This window comes from Paralichthys olivaceus, chromosome 23 (assembly GCF_024713975.1).
Source record: "Paralichthys olivaceus isolate ysfri-2021 chromosome 23, ASM2471397v2, whole genome shotgun sequence".
Taxonomy (NCBI): domain Eukaryota; kingdom Metazoa; phylum Chordata; class Actinopteri; order Pleuronectiformes; family Paralichthyidae; genus Paralichthys; species Paralichthys olivaceus.
Genome location: NC_091115.1, coordinates 16,279,970 through 16,293,070, shown reverse-complemented (window position 1 = coordinate 16,293,070; position 13,101 = coordinate 16,279,970). Strand labels below are relative to the sequence as shown.

The 13,101-nt window shown below is 41.8% G+C and overlaps 2 protein-coding genes across 3 annotated transcripts; one reads left to right on the top strand and one right to left on the bottom strand.

Moving 5' to 3' along the window:
- Nucleotides 1-998: 998 nt before the first annotated feature.
- On the top strand, nucleotides 999-2,499 carry kiss2 (kisspeptin 2). The gene is made up of 2 exons (XM_020099814.2): nucleotides 999-1,172; nucleotides 2,174-2,499. The coding sequence occupies exons 1-2, from the start codon at nucleotides 1,046-1,048 to the stop codon at nucleotides 2,425-2,427; spliced, it is 381 nt and encodes a 126-aa protein (XP_019955373.2). The 5' UTR covers nucleotides 999-1,045; the 3' UTR covers nucleotides 2,428-2,499.
- Nucleotides 2,500-3,691: 1,192 nt separating this feature from the next.
- ldhba (lactate dehydrogenase Ba) lies at nucleotides 3,692-11,659 on the bottom strand. 2 transcript variants are annotated; one of them, XM_069520155.1, is made up of 8 exons: nucleotides 11,499-11,659; nucleotides 7,644-7,780; nucleotides 7,130-7,247; nucleotides 6,644-6,817; nucleotides 6,358-6,531; nucleotides 6,106-6,223; nucleotides 5,412-5,535; nucleotides 3,692-4,464 (listed from the first exon to the last, which is right to left on the bottom strand). In XM_069520155.1, exons 2-8 carry the CDS (start codon nucleotides 7,770-7,772, stop codon nucleotides 4,297-4,299), a joined length of 1,005 nt encoding a protein of 334 aa, XP_069376256.1. In that variant the 5' UTR covers nucleotides 7,773-7,780; nucleotides 11,499-11,659; the 3' UTR covers nucleotides 3,692-4,296. The 2 variants fall into 2 exon arrangements, with proteins under 2 accessions (XP_069376256.1, XP_069376257.1); XM_069520156.1 differs by lacking the exon at nucleotides 11,499-11,659 and adding an exon at nucleotides 11,347-11,470.
- Nucleotides 11,660-13,101: the final 1,442 nt, after the last annotated feature.

Genomic DNA, 13,101 nt, shown 5'->3' with positions numbered 1-13,101 from the left:
GTGGAAAGTAACTAACTACATTAATCAGGCCCTGTGAGATGCCTGTACTTCAATTTCATACTAATTTATTCTCCTATTACATCACATTTCAAGAGGGCTTACCCAACAAACTCCATTTGTTTTTCTGCTATAGTAACTAGCTACTTATAAAACTCAAGTTTTACATTACATTTAATAAATGGGGTTCTTATAAAATTCAATGCAGGTAGTTACCACCTCTTTTTCACTTGTGACCTCTTTTAAAAAAGCAGTGGGTTTCCCAGTGGGGCCTCCTGTCAATCAGTTACAGAGGCCACGTTTACTTATGATACTTGAGTACCTTTTTACATTATGGTATTGCTACTTTTACCTAATACTGGAAGTAATAGTACCTCCATCGCATCCGGGTCTGGCTAGAGTGGCCGTCCTCAGAAAGTCAGTGGTTAGATCCCGGTCTCTAATCTGTATGCCGAAGTTTCCTTGGGGAAGATACAGAACAGTGAATTGCCCCTCAGAAAAAATGCTGCCCATGGATGTAAGAATGTGTGTGAATGGGTGAATGTCAATAAATCTGTACTGTAAAGTGCTTTGAGTGGTCATCAAGACTAGAAAAGCTTTATATAAATAGAGACCATTTATCACTGCCTCGCTGGGTAGAGTAGAATTACACTACAGTCTTCCTGAAGCAACCTAGTCCCCTGTTGGCCAAAGCACAGCCCAGTCTGAATAATTACGCATCAAGCCCTCTCAGTCCTGTTCCTGTCTGTCATTTGATTTAAAAGTGTTCACCACCTTTCCATTTTCCTACATGCAGCAACATATCATATCTGAATGAATGATCTGGGCAGCAAACATTTCCCGGAAGAGGCGATGAATGATGCATTTCAGCACCACGGACGGCGGAGAGCTCCGCAATTTACAGTATAGAGACGCAGGTGGTTGTGATTGGCTGGGAGCAGGAGGAGGCCCGGGGTCACCTGGTGGAGACATAAAACAGGTCTGAATGGAGGGAAAGGCTTAGTATCTGCCGAGTGGGTGAACATTAACACACAGAGGCAGGATCCGAATGTCGTGTTCACAGATGAGACTCGTGGCTCTGGCTGTGGTGTGTGGCCTGATCGTCGGCCAGGATGCAGGGAGTGAGGGGGAAGCTCTGCCAGGATATGGCTCGGCACAAAGGACACAAGCAACAGGTGAGCCGCCTGAAAAGTTCTTTGTGCATTTTTCTGTATTTTATCTTTTCTAGACAATAAGAGAACATTTTGTTTTGCTCCAATAATAGACATAATAATCTGACACACTTTTATACTTCCAGTCCACGTCAGCTCAGAAGTGGAAGATTTGGCCTTTTCATATGTCAGTGTTCAGTTAAAATGTTCTTAACATTAAAATCATAAACAGTGTAGAAAACAATTGAAATCAACAAATCAATCTATATCGATTTTTTTGCTTACACATTATGTATCAATAATTACATAATCAATCATTTCATTCAGAGAATGAAATAGCTTATATTTGTTTGCATCATAGCACAGAAGTACACTTCCCCCACTATGTAATAGTCATTCCGGTACTATTTTATAAAAACATGAATATATCTTTAAAATATGAGACAGAACAGACCAGATGTTACAGCAGCAGTAATATGTATATTCTGGTATTCTAAAGATATATCTTTCTTATAAGAAAAAAAAAAAGAAGAAGAGTGGCTCGTCCACTGAAGTTCCTGATGCCTGTGCCAGCAGTCTGTGAGTGATGTGTGATCAATCAATAAAGAGCTTAGATTAAAGAGGGGTTTGCAAAAAGAATATTAAACAGTCAGTATCCTGGTCCTGCATTTTTATTTAAAGAATTCAACAAAAAATAAATCATGTGAAAAATGTAACAAGCCCTAAAATAAGGAAATAGCATAAAGCCCCTAATATAATACATTTTAAAAGTCCCTTTGGCTATTTTATGTAAAGATATAATTGTAAACAAATGTATTAGAGCATATTTCTTTATTAATAAACTGCATTACTATTTCAGTGACTCAAACATTTACCGCATCCATGATGTCACTGATGTCTATCAGGAGCAGAAGATCACAGATGATTTCTAAGATTTCCACTCGAAGCTCTTTACAGTACAGTTTCACCCAATGACTCACTAATGTCCTCCATCAGTGGACTGATGTCTCTGTCTGTCTCCTCAGGATCTGTCCTCTCTGCGCTCAGGAGGAGGACTGAGGCCGACCTGGTGGAGGAGCCCAGCCTGTGTCTCTCCCTGAGGGAGAACGAGGAGCAGAAGCAGCTGCTGTGCAACGACCGCAGGAGTAAATTCAACTACAACCCGTTAACCCTTCGCTTTGGGAAACGCTACATGTACAGGAGGGCAGTCAAAAGAGCCCGGACAAATAATTTCTTCCCCCTTTCTCTGTTCCCACGAGAGCTGGAGGTGCCCACCTGAGAGAGATGAGTCTTTTCCGTATGTGTGTACAAGATCTCATCATGTTTCCCTGAATAAAACTTTTATACCTAGCTTTACTGTGAAAGGACTTTGACATTTACAACAATGGAAGAAAAAATACTGAAATAAAATGAAACTACAAAAAATATGAAAAGGACAAAATCATTTTGTGCAATGGTTTCTCGTGAAGGTACAGTTTGTAGAATTGAGTGATATCTAGTGTTGAAATTACATTTTGCAGCTGAACACCCCTCACCTCACCATCTCCTTCCAAACATGGGTAGACTTTAATTGTCATAAAAACTCAAAAGGTGTTTAGTTTGTCCAGTCTGGACTAATGTAGAGAGGGTCCCTTCAATGTAAATATAAAGTATTTAAATATAAAGGGCCTTTTCTGGGGTAAAGAAAACTACAATTCATACAATTTAGATGAAACGAACAAGTGAAAACATCATGAGGATTATTCTACATTAAATTTCTGCCAATAGTTCATTTTCACCTAAATCTTACACACTGGACCTTTTATCACCTCAGTAGGTGTAGTAAGAAATCTGAATAAAACAAACTGACTTTCTGAAGTTGCTCAATCAAACCACTGTGTGTCACTGTGTTGCCTTTCAGCAGCTGGATTCCTGGATTGTAGTGTTTCTGGGTTCATTACTAGTCCACAAATGAGAAATAAAATGGAATGGACAGAGAAAATAAACTATATATAATATTAAATAAACAAGAAATAAATGTAAAGTTACATTTATTCATCTTGGCGCAAAAAAAAACAAAAGAGAGCCTATTCATTTTCTGTTTGTGATTCATCATTTATGTAAAAGTTAAAAAAAACATTTTCTCTCTGTGACATTTACCCATTAAGATCATGAGCCTCATTATAGTAGATGGTAGTTTCAATTCAATTCATTCATTCAGTTCCTGTAAATCAAATACTCAGAGATGGTAACACTTGATAATCAGATATCATTTCCCGAAATGTATCTATGAATGAATCCCGAGGATATCAGTAAAATGTCAAAATATTAAAGGCAGACAATAAATCCTGGATCTGCCTCCTGATCCGGATCTGCACATACATTTAATGGGTTTTTGTGAAATGGATACTATCCATTTGAAAACACTGTATTAGCAACTTTGAACCCAGATAGCAGTGTGTATTTCTCACTTACTGGACAAATGAATCTTGTTACAGGTTTGCATCATTATAAGAAGCTTTGTTTTTCCAGAATAAAACACTTACACACACACACACACAGGGCACTTTGAATGATGTTCAGTTTATTGAGTTACACGTCGTGGTTTCCAACACACAAGGTCAGACAGTCAGAAAACGTTTTTCGAGAAAAAAACCCTCAACATGAGCTTGACATCACCGCTCCTCCTCTGCAGCTCTGTTTGCTTAAAACAAGGGGGAGAGATTAACCTTCACACTCATAATGAGCTAATTGTGCAGTCGCCTGTCTGCTCTACCACTTTCCCCAGTTTCAGGTGAGGGCAGCAGGGGAGCAGTGTGCTTTTTGGACGTGAAGGGTCTTTCTCTGATCAACTAAGCGGTGGAGGAGGACGCTTGTGAGGATTGTGCTTGATCCTGGTCTAAAACAGCTGAAACACAAGAATCCATTCGGAGTACAACAACGGAGGTCGGCTTACATCTCCTAACACCAACACACAAACACCAACTACGAGCTGTTTGGGAGCAAATGTGCTTATTATAGTGTTTTTTCGGGCTTTAAAACACTGATATCATCCTTTAAAGAGAGCAACACGGTCTAAGAGAGAGAGGGGCGTTATGAAGGAGTGTGTGCGTGTCAGCTGGCCTCAGCACCACTGTGTGTGTGTGTGTGTGTGTGTGGGCAGGGAGGTTCAAACGTCCTTGAGGTCCTTCTGGATGCCCCACAGCGTGTCGGCGCTCTTCCTCAGCTGGCCCACCTCATCGTCCGTCAGGGTCATGTTGACGACGCTGCTCACGCCGGCGCTGTTCAGGACGCAGGGCAGAGACAGGAAGACCTCCTCGTCGATACCGTACATGTCCTGAGGAAACACACGGCGGCGCGGTTAGGCGAGGAGGACGTCAGATGTTGACACTATATATAGACATATTACTGCATGGGGGTGATAAGTGCCAGGCACAGTGTTGAAGGAGTATTTGGGTCGTTTCTGGGAGTCCGAAAAGAAGTTAGAACTAATTTAAGCTCTAAAATAATTTTAATTTTAAAACATGAAAAAGGGAAAACTGAAGAAACAGAAGAAAATTCTTTGCAAAACACAAAACAAACAAAATCTGCAGCCTCACAACAAGCACAACTCCTCTAACCCCCCCCCCCCCCCTTCACTACTGCCTGGCATTGACCTTTATAGCCTCACCTGCCTGGAACCTACCACCTGCACTGTAAGTAGAGGGGTGTGCTAAACAATAAGATAAGTAGAGATCCCACTGGAGACAAGACGAAGTTTGGACTCGTGGTTACTGCTGACCTCACAATTCAATCTATCTGCACAGATACAGAAGATACATGCAATAGGTCGACTCAGATGGAATCTAATGCGGCACACTTCACCCATTCTCTGTCAGCTTGAGTCTGCCCAGCCCCTCCTCTCTCAGAGCCCTGATCATGCAAACCTGTCAACAATGAGGATGATTACTGGCGGCTCATTTTGAAGCCACAGGCCACCAATTGATTACCACTGCTGTAATTTATCCAGGGTAGTAGAGGAAGAGATTTTCAACATCGGTCTGCAGACCGCCTGTTAGTACACTGACTGCGAGGAGCTGTTTACCTGTTCACTCAAATTTTATTAACATTGAACATATCACGTTTCCAAATCGCCTCCTTGGATCCTTAACGATACTTCTCGAGATATATATTCCACACACACACAGACAGATTTCTGTTTGACTTTGTGTCCGGCTTCATCTGCAAGTGTTCCTGTGTGTGTGTGTGTGTGTGTGTGTGTGTGTGTGTGTGTACATGACTGACCTTGACCATGGTGGAGACGGGGTGCACTCGGCTCATGTTCTTGACGATGCTCTCCGTCAGGTCGGCCACGCTCAGGCCGATGGCCCAGTTGGTGTAGCCCTTCAGCTTGATCACCTCGTAGGCACTGAAACACAACACAGTACTCAGTTCTGACATTCCTCCGACATGTGCCTCTGTGCTGTTAGACATCGTCGGCTGTTTCAAATCTCGTCTCAGGAAACCTCATGGTGATTGTGTCCGTCCCAGTCAAACTGATTATTGTAGGTTATTATTATAACTGTTTTCATCTGTACATTTAGGTTGTATTGAGTGTAAATGTTTGAAAATGTGTCCTTTTGTTTGCAGAACCTTTATTTATACCTTTAAATATATATACCTCCAAAATTAGCCTGGAAAAGGAAGATATTAGCTCTAATAAATAATTTAATAACCATTATTTATATGCAGATGCAGAGGTGAAACTATAGCACATAAAATTTAATTAATTAATAATTAATAATTCAATATTAATTTCATACCAACACCACTAATAAAAATAGGTTATTAATGTTAGCATGCATTATTAATAATGATAATAATAATAATACATTCATGGATCACTGTGACCATCTTTGATTAATATTATTAGTATTAATATTGTTTTTAGTTTTTTTTAAATAATATCTGTTAAATTAAAATCATTTAACACAGGTACCTGTCCACCACTGCTTTGTGTGTGGCCTTCCACTGCTCTTTATCAGAATCTGTGCCGATCTCCGGATTCAGCTTCTGCAGGTTGACCCCAGCTACGTTTGCTCCACTCCACACAGGAACTGCAAATAAACACCCATACAATCACTCTGTAGGATTTTTCATGCAGTTTCTCAATTTTCCTTGGTGGAAAAAACACAATCCCGAATGATTCCCCGCAGACATGACAATCTGCATCTTTTCCGTGTGTACCCACCGCTCGTGTCTCCGTGCTCGCCCAGCACCCAGCCGTTGAAGGAGCTCGAGTGGATGCCGAGGCGCTCGGCCATCAGGTAACGAAAGCGGGCTGAGTCCAGGTTGGTGCCACTGCCGATGACGCGGTGCTTGGGTAGACCGCTCAGCTTCCAGGTGACGTACGTGAGCACATCAACTGTGGGGAGCATGTTACACCCAGGGGTCATTGATATATCATATACACACAGAAAGACCACTGTGTGTGTGTGTGTGTGTGTGTGTGTGTGTGTGTGTGTTGGTGTTTTTACCAGGGTTTGACACCACGATGAGTGTGCAGTTGGGGCTGTACTTGACGATCTGGGGGATGATGGACTTGAAGACGTTGACGTTTCTCTGCACCAGGTTGAGGCGGCTCTCTCCCTCCTGCTGGCGAACGCCGGCTGTCACCACAACCAGGCGGGAGTTGGCTGTCACGGCATAGTCTGGGGGAGGAGGAGGGAGACAAGGAAGAATTGCACACTTTATTACCATCGCTCTTTAATGCAAGGTATTTATATATGAATCAATAACACGACAGGGTAATGGGCCTTCATGCACATTAGGAGGTTACATTCCCACAGGGACCACTTGCCCTGAAACTGTAATCACCCATGGCCTCAGATAGGAAGCACTCACTGCTCAGCACTGACAGACAGCGTCTAACAGGGATGTGGTCAGTTATCAACTGATTTCATGTCCCAACTGATGCATTAACTTTAACCGCCTGCAGCAGCATGTGGGCCTCAGCTCCTGACCTTTGTCCGCGACTATCTTGGAGGTCTTGAGGAAGAGGCTGCCGTGCTGCAGGTCCATCATCTCTCCTTTCAGACGATCCTCCATCACATCCACCAGAGCCAGCTCATCACACAGGTCCTGGACAAACAGAAATAAGACGGATGATGTTATAGATCACAGTTTTCTTTCTTTGTCATTTTCAAACATGAAGTTTTCATATATGACATACATGTAAATAAAACTCGAGAAGTTAATTCATTCAAATTCATATACATTCACATATTCAAAATGTGTGTGTGTCTGAAATGTGAATGTTTTTTACTTTCATCATGCAGACCAATACAAAACATACAATGCAAATTCTGTAGATCATAAAGTTTAGATTACCATTTAGAAATATCCTGCAGAAGGGGACAATCTTAGGATAAAGCCAAAACGTGGGGCGTAAGTAGCATCTTGAGCATAACAGCCAGCGAACAGTGACGCTCGTGTCGCAGCACTCAGAGAGGGAGTGTGTCTTGTGAGGTATCTTACCCGCAGCAGGATGCTGACGGCACAGGCCATGCCCACTTGGCCCACCCCGACCACCGTCACCTTGTTCCTGGGAGGCTCAGCGGGGCTGCTGGCCATCGGGCTGATGAGCTTCTGCAGAACTGAGGACATGGTTGCAGCTGCAGGGAGAGACACAGAGGGGACATGTCAGCACAGTCGGATCAGACACGATCTTCCTCATGCAATAAGCAGCAAGGGGACTGTGCATCAGTAGTCGCAGAGACACAGCTCCATCTCTCAGGGTTGACGGTCAAATTCTCACATACAGACTACATACAATGCAGTCGAATTACAAAAGTCCTGCAATTAATCATTTGCTGCCATTACCGATGAATATGTAGAGCAATTCTACAAAGTCTCCAATCCAAGTGTGATGTCTTCAAATCCAGAGATTCTCAGTTGTGAGAAAAGCAGCAAATCCTCACAATGAAGAAGATGTGAGAAGCTCAATGAATCAACTTTCAAAACTGCCGCAGATTCATTTCAGCACATTGAGAACCCGAGGAGCAGCACTCAGTTTCACAGGCTCTAACAAACAGTTGACAGCATGCTTTTATTTATGCAGAAAAATAAAAGCAGCGAGCAGTAGCTGCGATGATCATTTTCATTATCGGCTAAGCATTTTCTGATCAAGAGAGGTTTTCGGATGTTTTGCCAATCCTGAGGACAGGCAGTGTTAGCCTGAATGCTTTATTCTGTGTGTAAATAACAAAGTCCACAACCAACAACACAATTGGTTTGTAAAAAGAAAAGCCAGTTATGGTATCACCATGGTTACACACATTTACAGAAGGAAGCATGGATGGGCTCCAAGTGCAGAGACAAACCAACAACACACTGACACGCTTCAAACCAGTGTCCGCTCAAACGCTCGTGTCTCAACAGTGTTGCATCATCATTTTGTCCCCCTCTCAGAAACAGCATCATCATACGTACATGATGCATTTGAGCACGTTGTCATGGCCACAGCAGTAGTTCCCGTGTGACACTGACTGATGCTGTCATCCTCTGACACTTGATGGATGCCACAGAGTCGGATTCTTATTAAAGGAATATGGAGTTCTTCACACCAAGGTTCTTTCTGTAATACAGCACCTACACACAGACCACTAATACAAAATTTTCATTGTAATTACTGTCACTGTCTTCTTGCTCATCTGCATTTGTGTAAGTGGTACATGGGATCATTGCATATACTAAAATGTTACACTCACACTGGATGAGTGAGTGTGTGTGTTTGGGGCTGAGAGAAAGAGAGAGGGAGCGAGAGATAAAGAATCATCTACCTAGTCATTCCTGTCTGTCTTTATCTGTAATGCATATCTTGCAAACCCTTCATCTTATCAGAAATGTAGACGCAAGATTATTTCGATATAGTAGGTTTATTTATATTTCACCATATCAGACTGACTCAGACGTTAACAGGTTTTTGATCACCTTCCCGGCATCAACATTCCTAGAATCATTTCATCTTCAGAAAGTTGTCTTTAAACTAAAGGCACAATGTTCATTTTGTTGCTGCAGTACTTTATATCCAAGGTGAATTACAACGCTTTCATTGGGAGCTTGGGTCTGAAGATTCATCTCATTCTGTTGATTATCAAATCTCCATTGTAGATAAACCAAGTAGGATGATCACAAACTTTTTTAACTTCACTTTGCACCATAGACTGTTTATAAAGAACCCTTCACACAGCGTCCAGCACACAAACAAGAAAAAGTGACTGAGTTAGGACTCACTTATGAGAAGGAATAAATCTGAAGTAGCTCCAGAGCATTAACTCAGGTCAAGCAGCCATAAAAAGCCATGTTTAGAACAGGTCCTGTACTAATACAAATAATAATGTAAGAAGTAATATAATCATTGCCTGTGATGGACTGGGCCACATGTCCATGTTGAACCACACCTTTCATCCAATGTCAGGTGGAAACCCAAAGTATAAGCAGTGTAAATAGATGGATGGATATAAAACACAATAACAATGATGATAACAATAATTAAATTATTTTAGTGTCAGAAAAGTTTTAAACATTTGAATAATAATGAAAAACATTATAATTTGGGCCATTATGTTCAAATTTGTATTTCATTCCAGGATAAGACCATCTGCAAACACTGACAAAAGGTTGCTTTCATTTAAAAAAATTTAAAAGATTAATTTTGCGTGTCAGCGCCACAGTTATAAGCTGAGTGTGTTCTGTGCAGCAGCGGAGCAGAGTTACATCACAGTCTGATCGCGTGATGAGAGGAGAGTTGACCGACAAGAGTCAAAGCTTATAGGGAAATTATAAAATGAATACAGAATAAGAAAAATAAGAGAATGCAAAATATGTATGTTATTTTATGTATACAAACTAATTATACAGAAATGGTCCTTCCACGGAAACTTGTGATGTGTTATGAATATTCATGCATCCACATCATTAGTTTTACAATTGTCTCAAGTTGTTATTTAAATGGTTTTAAATGTAACATAAGAACAAGCACGACCTCAGTTTTCAGTTTGAGGCCACAATGGACAACACATTTCAACTTGCCTAATGAATTATATGTTGGTGTTATGTGACTGACAAGATATCGAAAGAATGAATTACTTGTTAGGTTGACATTTAATTATTATTGTACAGGGAGAAAGGATTATTCCAGCAAAAAAAACATGAACTGATTTTGCTTCATTGACATCATATCAAGGTCAAATGGACACTTTGAAAAATAGGGAGGGGCTGATCAAATAAATAATATTTGAAACCAGAGCGTCCACAACTATTTAATAATCCTGCGTGTCCCAGATCCCTGAAGGCCCCAGTTCCTCGGTTTGGGACCCACTTTGCAATCAGTATATTAACAAAGAACAAAGCTCTGCGTTGCAACACAAAGTCTGCAGACAAGTTAGGATATCAGCTCATATCAGGGTTTTAATGGGAACTTGTGAGTAGGTGGTCCAGGGAGCTGCTTTGTGTCCATGAAGAGAGAAACACCTCGTGGCTGCAGCTGACTGACACTTGTTCAGGGAAACAATGGGGCTGCTGAGAAGCACAATGCCTCACTTTAGCCTCCTAAATTCTATTTGCTGTTACATAATCGGCTCAGCGGCCGAAGAAATAAGTTCAGGAGCCCCATCAACACAACCTGTTTGTGATTTAATCTTTTGAGGTCCATGAGCTCTTCTCTTTTTCTGTGATTTTAGTGGAAGTGATGTTATGTAACGACCTGCAGCTCTGCAGGAGCCCTGGTGTTGGGGTGATGCTGAGACAAAAGGTTCAAACATCTCCATAAAAATGAAATAATTCTACTCAGAGGAGCTCAAGTTCACCATCAGCTCACTGGGATGCTCCATTGTCTGTGACAGGCTGAGGCTGCAATTACACAACCCGCCCTCAACGACAAGTGCACAACGGGAACAGCTCAAGATGGTCCAAAAAACGCAGATTTGGAGATTTGTAAAAAAACAGTATAAATGTAAAACCAGAGTCTGGAGACGTTTGTGTTCAAATGCATCACAGCTCACGTCATTGAGCTGCAGCAGCTGCACTTTGCACAGTTGGAACAAAATGTAACAGACAGCAATAATGCACATTTCTCACTTCCCTGCACAGAAATCTTAAAATGGCCTGATAGCTGCAGAACAACCAGAAACATCAGTTCAGGATTGCCCCTTTAGTTTGCAGCAGTCTAATGACTCACAGTTTAACTCCGATTCCGTCATCTCGGTGCATCCATTGCTGCAGAGGCGCTGAGCACGCATCACTGTGGCGGCAGCACCCCCCCACCCCCCACCCCCCGACCCCCGCACACACAAAACTCCACTGTGCGAGGAAACATGCGGGATTACTTACATTTTCTCTTTGGATCCTTAAGTTGGATGTTAGTTAATTCCGAGAGTGAGGAGAAGAACGCGCTGCAGTGAGGAAGAGGAGGAGGAGGAGGAGGATGGAGTTCCACTGTACCGAGGCTCACATGTGAGGGGGCGGGGGGCGCACGCAAGGTGCCAGGCTGTGCGTGATGCTCATATGGAACACAGTGATCTATGGTAATGCATTTAAAACAAGCATTTAGGTTTATCTCTCTCTCTGTGTGTCCTTATAGCTGTTATTATATATATGTTTTTATATATAACATATATATATAAATTGTTAAATGTTATTCAGACAAAACAGTGGGTTCAGTCAACAGCTTATCCCCCTCATGCTTTTTTCTTTTCTGCAGACACAGATAAGTGTCACACATCACACCTGAGAGCATCACATCCTCGTGCACAGAGGAGGGGTCATTTTTAAATTTCCAAACTGCAGGCATCTCTTCAGAATTCCAGCAGGAGCTGACACAGGAGTAATTAAAGGTGTCTCTGAGTTTATAGGACAGATGATCCAATAGTAACTCCACCCACAGGCCTGCTGTTCATTTGTGCCAGCAGGGTCTGTAACAAATATCTTAGAGCACAATCACTTTATTCTACATTTCTGTGTCATTCGTTCTCACATAATGATACTAATACTGAAGTAGAACTGCAGTTCTGCTTTGCTCATTTCTCCATATACTGTATCTCCACCTGAGAAGTATTATTACTAAATATATACCAGTTATATAGCTGCAGCATTTGATCAATTTTACATGCAAAGTAAAACATTGGACATTTTGCATTACCCTATTTACACATGCATTACAATTTGTTTCAGTAATCAGATTACAATCAGACAGATGAAAATACAGGTTTACGCATTGAGGACAGATTGTGATCAAATCAGTGAAACCAGCTCTGGGGGCGGTCAGGGACACAACGTGACCACGTGTAACACGAGTGTAAGTACGTGTAACAACTACGCGGGCAGAGACATGTAACGGTTACGTCCAGTTTCTATTCCTGTGGATGGAGTGAAAACCAATTGAAAAGCAAGAAAACACAATGGCACGGTTTCCCAAACAGATCTTGTTTTATTAGCATTATTCTAAGAGGATGAGCTGCACAGAGCAAAATGATGTCGGTTCAATCCAAATCTTCCTCATTCCGCATTTCAAAGTGTCCTTGGGCAAGATACTGATCCCAAATTGCCACATAAATGCGCTGTGTGTGTGTGGGGGACTGTAAAACTGTACTGTAAAGCACTTTGAGTGGTCATCAAGACTAGAGAAGCTCTATATAAATACAAAGCATCTATCATTTATCATGTCATCCTCTTTAGCCACAGCTCTTCCTGCACAAGTGTAAAGGAATTTCCTTTTGCCTCGTCGTAATCAAACACGCTCTGTCGCCTCCGAGGCTTCAGGTCAGACAAGGTTCAGTATTTTAATGGGTTCATCCACTGGATCAGAGAGAAAAAGAGGAACCCAGACACAGGATTTGACCTTTTAGTCCCTCCCTCCCTCAGACTCCACCGAGGTTCAAGAATTTCCTCTAAAGATTTCATTTTCACACATTAGAAGCAAACTATTGCACCTGTG

Coding starts and splice junctions, on each gene's coding strand:
- ldhba (XM_069520156.1), bottom strand. CDS start 11,407: ATGCGTGCTCAGCGCCTCTGCAGCAATGGATGCACCGAGATGACGGAA. Junction 6,818..7,129: donor CAAGATAGTCGCGGACAAAG/GTCAGGAGCTGA, acceptor CTCCTCCCCCAG/ACTATGCCGTGACAGCCAAC. Junction 4,465..5,411: donor CCGTCTCCACCATGGTCAAG/GTCAGTCATGTA, acceptor GTGTTTCCTCAG/GACATGTACGGTATCGACGA.
- kiss2 (XM_020099814.2), top strand. CDS start 1,046: ATGTCGTGTTCACAGATGAGACTCGTGGCTCTGGCTGTGGTGTGTGGC. Junction 1,173..2,173: donor ACAAAGGACACAAGCAACAG/GTGAGCCGCCTG, acceptor CTGTCTCCTCAG/GATCTGTCCTCTCTGCGCTC.